Genomic DNA, 12607 nt, shown 5'->3' with positions numbered 1-12607 from the left:
TCAAGTTTCCTTTTTTTGTACTATAGAGAACTTCGCACTTGTTTGATTAAACTTTGACTTCTTACTGTATTTTAATGTTTTTTTTCTGTTTAATTTAATGGACGATAAATGGCTCATCATTAATAGTAGAGGACATTTTTATTTTTACATAGCAAAACTCAACATACAATATTATAAAAAATAACAACTTTTCCTCATGCTGTAGCTAATCACTGCTATCACGCTTATACTAAACACTAATCTTTCCTATTGAAGTTGGTAGGCATTCCATGTAACTCGTTCAACTTGCTATGTTTCACCTGCAGGTTGGCTCCCAGTGGCAACCACAACTTATCAGCCATTCTCAGCTGAGTCCTGACAAATCAGGAACCATAAAGAGAAAATTGTTGCAAAAGACTAAAGATCCTAAACTGCTTTGCAGAACATGTTTGGTACCCTAAATTATAAAATTATGTAACATCTTCACACTGCCAATCTCAGAAATTGGTTATCTCAGTGCAGCCTTCCATACGTGGAGAGACTCTTACCAATGTGTTCTCATGCCTCCAAAACTATGAGAAGTGTCTTGCTCACATACTACATGAAAAAGCGCCTGTCCTCAAGTCTTTTAATGCTTGCCCAGTGCAGTGTGTTTCAACGTACATAAAAGTCATATGGAAACACCACTTTAGGAATATGAACACGAGGGTCAAAATGGTGTCTTCAAAATAAATTACACATTCATAGATTTGTGAGAAATGAATTAAGTATAGCATTGCTTTAAATATTAAACATGTACACTGGAATGAATAGAAGTTCAGAAGTACATAAAAATGTAATTTTGTATGTCAGAAACGAGTAAAACAGTTTATTGGCTCATTTGTTTTGATTTATGAGCCAAAACTTATCACAAATTCAGTTTGTCTTCTAGTTGTATTATTTATTTTAGTTATCCGTTTGAAAGTTCATACATAACCAGCAGGCGAAGATTCCATCACCTCTAACTTTTTATAAACAGAATAAGAATACTGGTTTGCATACTTTAATCTGGCTACTGTATTGTCCTGGCCAGAGAATGATAGATGCAGAACTACTTCAAGTAATTTGCTCTGTCAGATACAGATTTACACTATGATCTTTATACCTCCCAGAAAATACAGGCTCAGTAGACATGGATGAATATGAACTACCAGTACAGTCGGGCTGCAATGTCAAATTTGGGGGTTTGATCCACAGAACAGGAATTTACCTTGTTTCAAATTTGAGACAATGGAGGATTCAAAGCTGTACTTATTGATCACAGAATGGTTCCCAAGCCAGGCCATTATAATGGGCCATCCATATGCAAACATAAAGAGGCGGACAGAAATCACTAGGTTACTGTAGTTTGTGCAAGTGTGGAGGAAAACTGTAGCACAGAGGGGCAATCCATGAGATGTCAATTGAGACACAGTATTGTATTGTTTTACTGAAGGAGTCATAAATGGAACTAATGAGGTTGTTGTTGTATTGTATATTACTGTGGTCTATAGCTGCCCTTTTCTTGTAGAACATTTTGATTATTCACCAGGCCATGGATTAGTTATTTAGGAAGCTGGCCAAATTGGAAAACAAGGCATCATGATTGTATTAGTATTTGAGCTTCATTTATTATGGCAGTATTTGTCTGACATATCAGAAAAAAACTAAGGGGATATTTTTTTTTTGCGTATCTAATCTAAGCTTTCCAGAAGCATTCTTTGTTTTGTAATTTAATTTGCCTTGATAGTGCAATGTCTATTTAAAATAAGATTGACCTCTGTCCAGCAACCTAATTTTATAGATTGTCCAGTGAAATGTTAAGGTTTAGCCAAGCTGCATTTTGTTTAGAGGTGTTCATTGTTGGGCCATTGTATTTTGGCTAACAGTACTTTTTATAGACTTAAAAACAACAGTATTTTTCCTCTTATATTGTATTAACATGCAGTGTATTAACATGCAATGAAATCAAGTGGTTTGCAAATGCGTATATTGACAGAAAAAAAAAGAAAAGTATACTTTTGAAACTCTTGAAACCAAGTTGAAATGGCGATACAGTATATTACAAAGAAAATCATTGATACAAATCAGTGATGAATACACTATAATCAACATAATATTGTAAATGTTACAAAAATCCTGCAAGCCAATTTTATGTTGTGCAAGATTGAAGAAAATACAGTAGCATGCAAAGCTCAAAATGAATGTGTCTTAGGTCTTCATAGTTTGGACACATGGAGATTACTGATAACATCCAGTGCATCAAGCACAAAGACTCCTATAGTGGCTGTATATATAAATAGGACAGAGCTTCCAAGGATAAATGGGTGCAACTCTTCTAAATTAAATTGTTAAAAAATGTACAGTATGATCAAATGTAGAACTGGAAAATGGCTAAATTCAAATATAACACCTAGCAAATTCCTTGTATTGGGTTATTTCATTGTCGATGTACAGCATAGCTGATTATTTGGACCAGTAACGGGAAATTCTATTTTAACTTCTTCATTTTTCAATTCTATTTCTAATTCCAGATAAAACATCGACAACCTGCTGGTCTGAAGTGTGTCTCAAACGTTAGCACTCATAATTATCAGAAGTAGTTCAGGTTGGTCCCTGCGTCAGCATGCGTAGGCTGCAAAGGAACAAGTAATAGGTTTATTCCATGCTGAAAAGAGAAGAGGGAAAACAACGATTCGGCTGTGGATCCTTGCAATTTAGTTTAAAAAAATAGAAGCTTCTGTTCTGCTATACCACCTCAAGAAAACTTGAAAGTTTTGTGTTTTATTTAAGTCATAGATTATATAGAATTGAAGGGTTAATAAAACGGTCTTCTATGTTTTTGAAAACAATTTGGATTTATATTTTGTCTTGAGTTGCCGAAACTCTGACCGGAATTGTGGATTTACCACTGCGTACGTTATTGGGTTTACAGCCGCTGTCATGCACGCCAATGCAACGGCAAATGTTTCCACTTCTAAAATCTTCTGCACCTGAAAGAAAAAAAAAAAGAGCGATCCACACATCCGTTAGAAGTCTGCATACTGTAGTCCAAATTAATTTACTAAATGAATGCATTTGAATTCATGTTGAAATGAAAATGTTACAGCCGATAACTTCTAATGTTGTTGTACTGACAGTGAGAGGCTGAATGTTTACCCACTAATTAAACCCGCATATGTCAGTTACGTATTTTATAATTGCAGTAAACATTCACACCGTTCTTTAAAATATCAAGGCAAGGTAAGATGCTTAATTTTAAATATAATTTTAGCTTAATTGTAGTACAGGGTAAGCTGCTTGATTTTTAAATATAATTATAGTTTAATTCTAGTACAGTGTAGCGTACATATACTGTATACGGTAGTCTAAATTTTGAAGATACGTCTGAATATATTCTATTTTTTTACATTAACAAAGGTATTTGTAGAAAATTGTTTAACAACTCGAAAGATTAAAACTTACAGTCTCGGGGTTGTGGAGAGTGAAGGGATTCATAAGCACTGATATAATGAGCGGCATCCAAAAGGCAATAAACGTTATTACAATGTATCCCGAACGTTTTGCAAGCTTGCCTTCTTTGCCAGCCTTAGCTCTTTCTCTGCTGAAAGACGACGGCATCATGCACACTGCACCCGCGACTTCGTCTGCTTGAGGTGCAACAGCAGGTGGGTCAGGAGGATGATCTGAAGGGCCTTCCACTGCAGGTGAGGTTGATAAGCATTGCACCTGTGCAGTTTCCACATGATGTGTTTCGGCGATGCTGACTTTAAAGCCAGTTAATACTGCGACCGGTGCAGGATCCACGCTAACACCTGGCTTGAAAAGGTTGCCCTGCGAATACTCTCCCGTACTTGATGGTAATGACGGAAGGCAGCCCGGTGTAGTTTTCACTGCGTGTGACGTTGGACGTTCCTTGACAGTCTCCTCTGGAATGACAGATATACTTGGTAGAGCCACTGATCGATTTCCTGCAACAGGTAAATCGGAGAAGGCGGCTGCTGATGCTGTATACACTTCAGCGTCAATGGGTACCGATGTCTTGGTGCCTGCTTTAGGATTGACTACCGCAGTTAGTGATGCTTTATTACCTAACCAACGTGAGTCATTATTAGCCTTTGATTTATTTTCCTCTTCAGAATTTTTCTTGTCTGCTAGCTGTTTTCCGTCGATTCTGACATCTTTACCCTTCTTCGCCGGCGGGGGAAGAGAGGAAGTTCCTTTGTCGAAGATTTTCTTGGTGTGAGCTCTCACGACGATAAATATACGGCCGTAGAACCCAATAATGACTGTCAATGAGGCAAACCAAATCGGCACTAGGATGTACAGCCCAAAAGTGTCAAAGGATGTAAGAACTTCCACCCGTATCCCTCTGCACTTCACGTAAACTGGAGTGTCTTCAGCAATTGTGATACATAAGGATGACACGAGCACTGCTAGGGTCCATGTGAGAGGTATCCATATTTTAACTCTCCTTTTCCTTTGGCTCGTTTTGAAAGGGTGAGCGATAGCCTGGTACCTCTCTGCACTGATACTAGCTAAGGTGAGAAGCTGAACACAGCAGCTGAGCGAAAAAGAAACTGCCTGAGTGTGACAGAGCACGGAACCTAAATCATTAATGTTGTAACCCCATAAAATTATAGCTAGAAGCAAAGGACAATCGATCACACACCTGAGGAGATCGCTTGTTGCAAGATTAACAAGAAGTGCGTTGTTTGAAGTTTGTAGTGATCTCTGACGGCACACCGCCCAGATGACCAACACGTTCCCAAAGACACCGGCAAAACAGGTAAAAAGGAGAACAGCGCAATTAGCTATTGCAAACGCAAAATTAAGAGAGCTCTGCGATTTTGTGGAGTTCACATATTCCCACCTCTCATTCGTTGCATTGACTTTCATCTCCAAGTCCTGCAGCTGGAGAAAAAATCCCATGTTGAAAAGGTAGTTGTGTCAGGTTAACTGCGTCTTTTCAAGTTAATACTTTAGTTATAAGTAATGTTAGCTATAGAGTTTTATTTATTTATTGTGGTGGTGTTTATTTAAAATATTTTCTTCTGGGAGGAATGCGGATTTTCCCAAACCCATTTTCCTCAGAAAATCCTGATGAACCCTCCTTTGTTCTTGGATCGTGCTTGATTAAAACCTGTTCATATTGACATCATGACACCTTACTTCCCACAGAGTGTAATACTTTTTTTTAATCAACACTCAGGATCCGTTTACGCCACCTGGGAATCCTAATTTAAACTGAAGGCGACTTCAAGAACAAACGTCCAACAGTCATGATCAGCGAAGTCACAATTACTATATATACTACCGTTATTAATACCGCTGTTTAAAAAAAAAAACTAAATGAAATTGGAGACTCAGACCATTTTAGACTTAAAACCCTAAAAATACATACAGTATATAAACAACGTTTACATTTACTTGTTTTTTTGTTGTTGTTTGACTCTGCTTTTGTTTTTGGTCTGACTGGAATTGAAAGGGTTTCATAACGTTCTCATATACTTAAACTCATTATGTTAAAAATATATATCCATAAATTTGCTCCTAGAAACAAGTTAATAGAATTAACAATACACACCGGTTGTAACTGTATAGAGAACTCAGAATCGTAGTACTTCGAAATTTCCACAATAAAGTAGTGCTACAAGTACTACAAGTGAAATGGCTATAACAATTGCATGTTTTTTAACATCATATCTTTTGATCTTAAAATACCGTTAACTCCGGCAAAGTTAGTTAAATGAAAATGGATGCAGTATGTATCATTTTTGTGGTTGCGTAATATCATTAGCACTAAAGAAGCGAATATAAACTTTTCACTGTCTGGAACAAATGTCCAATGATTTTCCTGGTGTTTGAGATGCCAGGCGTACCACTCGAAATAGAAGTTTGGCGTTGTAATATTTTAGTGGCAACTGGAATACAATCTGTGACTCCGACTGAGAGGTTTAGTTTTAATAGCCTTACCACTTGGTATGCAGAGCACAAAGTACTTCAGACTACTTCAATAATAAAAATAATAATAATATTAATAATAATAGACGAGCGGTTTGTTACTTCGCTTTAATCTGGGAAGAAAGGGCAGAAAGGAAGTAACTGTTTACTTTTTTAGGATTAAAAAACCAGGTGGGTTTGATTTTACTGTGTACACTGGAGTTTCAGAATCCAGACTGACCGTATGTATTGACCGTATATGGAGAGTAGAAACGCGGGGCTGTTAATTTCAGAAAACGAACTATTGTTTCTGAAGATAATTTGCTCTGGGAGGCCAAAGAGAGGAAGGCTGCACAAATTTTACTGTCGGATTCTGACAGGGAAGGCGTGTGATTAGCTGGAGTCATGAGGCTGAACTCCTCAGAGTGGTTTTAATCAACAGTCCACCAGAAGCTCCTTTCTCTGAAGTGGAAAAAACTTTTTTTTCTGCTTTAACTCGGGTTAGACTGCTATGCTTGTATCCAAAAATGTAATATATTGTAGCTTGGTTGTAAGACTGGATTTACAGTGGGGTTGTTTGTTCGTCAAGAAAACGACATTTTTATTTTTGAATCTTACTGGACAGCCTACATTGATGGATATTCTTTAAAATACGTTTTAAAAACCGAACTACAAAGCAACATTGAAACCTTTAGGGATAAAATGAAACAGAAGTGTTTCTTGCCTTTAATGTTCATTTACAATGTGCTTTTTACACCTCACGGTATTGCCTCAATTTTTAAGTACTTTCAAGTACTGCCTCTACGGCTCCTTCAAGTGGAATGCAGAAAAGAAGAAGTGAGTATTTAAATGTTTTTGTTTATCCCCTGCTCTCGGAGGTCTGAAAGAAGTGGGGATGTTTTTTCGGTGGCTTTTGGTGCTTCGTCGCCGATATTGTACACGTCCCGTGCTGATTTTAGGGATTGCAATATGCCTCTTCTACCAGACGCTGATGGTAGCAAAGAGTCGGTTTAAATCAAATCAGTCTGGATGTAACGAAGGCAACAATTCTGTTGGAACTGAGAGCAGAGAGGACCACTTCAAGAAGTTCCCAAGAATCGCGGGGCGCCTGATTTCTTTGCGTGACGCTTTACAAAATCTAACATACGTGAGTACTGCACCCATTTGTCGTTGTTAAATGTCCATTCTCAATCGACTGGAGTGATATTTCAATTGCGAGTGGTATTATATAAACATTGCCTTTTTAGACACTGTACAGTACTCCCAGTAAACATACCATTTAGAACGAATGCCTTTCTGTCGAGTTAGTTTCCATTTATGATTTGTTTCGTTCTTTCCAAATGCAATTGATATAATAAAACGTCAACATTTTCTAAAATATCAACAGTGTGTGTTCCCCCCATCGGGTTTAAATCAATTAACTTGCCTGGCCTCCTTTGCTTAAATCGTAGCCTTGACGCGGCAACCGTTGTTAATTCTTCAGGACTGTTTGAGATATCTTTGCAATATTGAAGTTGTCAATTTGTTTAGGACTTGAAATGCATTAGTAAAGTTCACTGCACTCCTGCACTCCTCGAGTAACTGAGAAAAGTGTAGTAGTAAGAAATGAAACATTTGCTCTAGTCCACCCTTTGTGCATTGATCGTTGTTTCTGCTGTTGCTTTGGATAAACGTAGCTGTTAAGCGACGTTATTTCTGTGTTTTCACAAACTAATCAAAATTCATCTCTGGCTTTACAGTGAAATGCAAATTTAGCGAAAACCCTCGGGATTACTTTATGGAAAGCTGTTCAGTGTGTTCTCCAAATAGAGGGACTATGCAGAACTCATCCAGAACTTAAAACTGCTGTCCTTCGTGTCAACATTAAATTGCAATTGCCCGGTACAAACCAAACCTGTATTAAAAAGATGTAAGTTAAACTTAGTTTAGACCAGCTTGTTTGATTCCCATCTGGTAAATTAAAATGAGGAAGTGTAGTTGTTTCAAGAAAAAGAAAATTGATTACACTTAACTTTTAGAATAGAGTATGATACTTAGAATATGTAATTTAAAAGGGTTTCATTATTAAAAAGTAAAGGAGTCAACCTTTCTCATAATACTTTCTAGTTATTTAAAAACAGTGTACAGTACTGTTCAAATTCTAAGTTAAATCTTTGGCTGGATATGGGTTGCATTTAGTTTTTTAATGATCTACTGTGCCTTTAATAGATTCGTTGATGAGTCTAAGCTTAATTAAATGAATATTAGATAAAATGACAGCAGTATTAAGTCTGCTGTCACTGTCAGTTATATCCATGTATCCGTGTGTTGTGATAATCTTTTTGTTAACTGAGAATGAAGTTGATCTAGAGATAAAACAGTTAAAGATTGTTAAAACTATTTAAGAATCCCCTAGGATTTTAACTTGAAACAACCATATTGATAGACTACTGTTCTGCTGCAATAGTTGAAGCTTTATGAAGTTCCACTTTATAGGTAAGAGCTCTTTCAACAATATTGTCAAACGTAACAAAGTGTAATTTCTTTTTACTGCACATTTGTTTTCAAAAGTGTTTTAGACAAATACAGTACATATTATATAGACATGTTCTACCCAGCCATTCAATTCTGTGTAAGTTTAGCAATCCCTTCATCCCATAATCACAAGCCAGCTCTAAAATGATAGTGGATGGTGATAGTGAGCTCTACAGCAAATAACACACTAGTGTCTTGCTATTTGAACTCATGCCCATAGTTTGGCAGCTGTGTTTTGTAAACCATATTAAAACATTGTATTTTTATTTCAGCAGATTCACATTTCATGCTGCCGTCAACCTGTTAGCCAGCTTTATGATATAATCATAATGGTGTATCTCTAACTTGAATGTCTCCTCTTTCTATTATTTTCCTTTAATAAAAATAATTTGCCTTTGAAATATTCTTTTATATAATATTATTTTGCCTTTATTTAGCACTGAAGCATGAATCTGCCATTGGGGTGTTGTTGTTGTTGTGGGAAATGATGGGTAATACAGCACAAAGTTTTCTGCTGGTTTGTCCTGTAAAGTTATCATTGTGTTACGTATACGAAAAGCCTTGGGCCTTTTTAAATGTTTTTATTAGTCTTAGCTTTTTACTCAAGCAGGCTCCGTAATGTAATTTTTCACTTAATTGTCCTGAAATATGTTCTGATGGTAAAGGGCACAGAAATAACTTACAGCCTAAGCTTACAAGCCTGTTTTGCATAATTGCATACTTATCAAAACATCACATAATAGTGTCACAGAGTTTTAGACCAGTAGGCCAGTGTATTAATATCTCAGAACTTGCATCAGTGAAGAATTTTATCCTTGGAGCCAACTGTAACAGAAAGCCACATCCTGTGCCTGAGGAAGAAACCGCTGTGCCAGTTCTTTCAAAAGTTACCAAGTGAATAAACAGCACAGAATAGCTAAACAGTTCGGCCCTTCTACTGGTGGTGAGTGCAATTTGAATAAAGACAAAACAAAGCTGCTTGTATTATTAACTATGCATTTTGGAGAGATCAGATCAACATTTCACTCTCTGCTGCTTCTGATAGGCACATACAGTACTGCAAGTCATTCTCTAGGTATCTTAGATTTTTGTAAAATAAAAATAATTCAAACAGTGCTGTTTCACATGGTTTCTTGTTGCCACTGAGGCTCAGTTATTTCTCCTTACTCTAACTAGTGTTCATCACACAGTATGGTAAAATGTGTCAAAAAATTTAAGAAGCACTTTAATAATGTATATCTGCAGTATAGACTTCCTTTTTTGTTAACTTCAGTTTTATAGAATTTGGGCAATATAGTGAAATGTTACAAATTTGAGTTGTTGTTAGTATCTGTTTAATAATACTTTCAGATTCACTCTTCAAGTGGTATTATATCAGACCTAACACATGGACTTTTGTTTTTTATTTGAGGACACACAAAAAGGCTAAAAAATGCATAGAGGTCATTTGGCCTATCTAGCTCATTTGTTTGAACTGATCCCAGAACAGCAATATCTGTGTTGTGGTGACCAATATTTCACTCAGTAGTCTAAATGAAGTCTTACCAGTGCATTGTAGAATTTTAAAACAACATTCATTCATTTATATGCTGCACTTTGAAGTACAGTACAGTCCATAAGTATTTGGACAGTGACACAATTTTTGCTGTTTTGGCTCTGTACTCCAGCACATTTAATTTGAAATAAAACAATGACTATGAGGTTAAAGTGCAGAATGTCAGCTTTAATGCGAGGGTATTTACATCTATATTGGGTAAACCATATAGGAATAACAGCTCTTTTTATACATAGTCCCCCCATTTCATGGGACCAAAAGTAATTGGACACATTAACAAAATCTTAAATAAAATTTGGCATGTTAGCAAATCCTTTGCAATTGATGACTGCCTGAAATCTGCGACCCATAGACATCACCAGACGCTGGGTGTCTTTCCTGGTGATGGTCTGCCAGGCCTGTAATTCAGCCATTTCAGTTCCTGCTTCTTTTGGGGGCTTTTAGCCTTCAGTCTTGTCTTCAGTAAGTGAAACGCATGCTCAATGGGATTCAGGTCAGGTGATTGACTTGGCCAGTCAAAAAAATTCCACTTTTTGGCCCTGAAAAACTCCATAGTTGCTTTAGCAGAATGTTTGGGATCATTGTCCTGCTGCAAGGTGAAGCGCTGTCCAATGAGTTTTGAAGCATTTGGTTGGATCTTAGCAAATAAGATTCTTCTGTACACTTCGGAATTCATCCTGCTGCTGCTGTCTGCAGTCACATCATCAATAAAGACAAGTGAGCCAGTTCCACTGGCAGCCACACATGCCAAGCCATGACACTACCTCCACCATGTTCCACAGATGAGGTGGTATGCTTTGGATCATCAGCAGTTCCATTTTCTCTCCATATTTTTCTCTTTCCATCACTCTGGTACAGGTTAATCTTTGTCTCATCTGCCCATAAGGCTTTGTCCCAGAACTCTAGAGGCTTTTTAATGTACTTTTTAGCAAACTGTAAACTGGCCTTTCTGTGGCCTTTCTTACCAGTGGTTTGCATCTTGTGGTGAACCCTCTGAGATTATGCTGGTGTATTCTTCTCTTTATGGTAGTCTTTGACACATCTATGCCTACATCATGGAGAGTGTTCCTGATCTGTTCAACAGTTTGGAAAGGGGTTTTTCTTCATGATTGAAAGTATTCTTCGGTCATCCACTGCTGCTGTCTTCTGTGGTCTTCCAGGTTGTTTGCTATTGCTAAGATCACCAGTGTGTTTTTGCTTCTTAACATTGTACTAAACACTTGATTTTATCACACCTAATGTTTTGGCTATGTCTTTGATTGATTTCTTCAGATTTGTCAGCCTCACGATGGTCCGCTTTAATGGCATTAACACTTCTATGGTCCTCATGTTGAGAGACAACAGCAACAGACTACAGATGCAAATGCCACATCTAGAATCAACTCTAGACCTTTTGTTAGCTCTCTTGTGCATGAACTAATGATGCAACAACACAGAGCTGGCTAAGAAACAACTGAGCAGCCAATTGCCCAATTACATTTGGTCCCCTAAAATGGGAGGACTATGTATAAAAAGAGCTGTGATTCCTGTATGGTTCACCCAGTATAGACGTAAATACCCTCGAATTAAAGCTGACATTCTGCACTTTAACCTCATAGTCATTGTTTTATTTCAAATTTGCCATTTGCCAGCAGCCATATCACCCTGCAACTCACAACTGGCAACCCACTGAAGCTAAGCAGGTGTGAGCCTGGTCAGTACCTGGATGGGAGACCTCCTGGGAAAAACTAAGGTTGCTGCTGGAAGAGGTGTGAGTGGGGCCAGCGGGGGGCGCTCACCCTGCTGTCCATGTGGGTCCTAATGCCCCAGTATAGTGACGGGGACACTATACTGTAAACAGGCGCCGTCCTTCGGATGAGACGTAAAACCGAGGTCCTGACTCTCTGTGGTCATTAAAAATCCCAGGGCGCTTCTCGAAAAGAGTAGGGGTGTAACCCCGGTGTCCTGGCCAAATTTCCAATTGGCCCTTACTAATCATGGCCTCCTAATAATCCCCCTCTATGAATTGGCTACATTACTCTGCTCTCCTCCCTACTGAGAGCTGATGTGTGGTGAGCGTTCTGGCGCACTATGGCTGCCGTCGCATCATCCAGGTGGATGCTGCACATTGGTGGTGGTGGAGGGGAGTCCCCATTACCTGTAAAGCGCTTTGAGTGGAGTGTCCAGAAAAAGCGCTATATAAGTGTAAGCAATTATTATTATTATTATTAAATCCAATGTGCTGGAGTACAGAGCCAAACCAACAACAATTGTGTCACTGTCCAAATACTTATGGACTGCACTGCTAACTAACATTTGGTCTGCGCTTTTTATTGCTTCCACACATTGTCTAGGAGAGGAAAAAGGTGCTTATGTTGACGCATCAAAGTCAACACTTTTTCATTGTTAGTTTTTTCAAGCTCCGTGTTTACCATCTTTCAACTATAAGAATGTTTTGCATATGCATGGGACAGTTTATAAGGGCAGTGATAATGATATAAGGGAAGGTGATAATTATAGGTTTGAAAGGCATTTAAACAGCTGGTAGAAAAACTGGACAGCTGTTTCTTGTCTCCAGGCAAAAAAAAAACCCATCATTTACACATTTCCACATCAGGT

At 37.8% G+C, this 12607-nt stretch overlaps 2 protein-coding genes across 2 annotated transcripts in view; one reads left to right on the top strand and one right to left on the bottom strand.

Moving 5' to 3' along the window:
- Positions 1–2172: 2172 nt before the first annotated feature.
- On the bottom strand, positions 2173–4929 carry LOC148655077 (uncharacterized). The gene is made up of 2 exons (XM_088646614.1): positions 3463–4929; positions 2173–2990 (listed from the first exon to the last, which is right to left on the bottom strand). The coding sequence occupies exons 1-2, from the start codon at positions 4927–4929 to the stop codon at positions 2832–2834; spliced, it is 1626 nt and encodes a 541-aa protein (XP_088502740.1). The 3' UTR covers positions 2173–2831.
- Positions 4930–5528: 599 nt separating this feature from the next.
- The window catches only part of cped1 (cadherin-like and PC-esterase domain containing 1), a 100627-nt gene continuing 93548 nt past the window's right edge, over positions 5529–12607 (top strand). Inside the window, exon 1 of the mRNA XM_088645215.1 lies at positions 5529–7087. Coding sequence (XP_088501341.1) covers positions 6836–7087 — 252 coding nt within the window. The 5' untranslated portion in view covers positions 5529–6835. The remainder of the gene's footprint in view (positions 7088–12607) is intronic.

Source organism: Lepisosteus platostomus, chromosome 9 (assembly GCF_059453375.1).
Source record: "Lepisosteus platostomus isolate fLepPlt1 chromosome 9, fLepPlt1.hap1, whole genome shotgun sequence".
In the NCBI taxonomy this organism is placed as follows: Eukaryota; Metazoa; Chordata; class Actinopteri; order Semionotiformes; family Lepisosteidae; genus Lepisosteus; species Lepisosteus platostomus.
The sequence above is the reverse complement of the archived record's forward strand: the minus strand, read 5'-3'. Positions and strand labels throughout refer to the sequence as shown.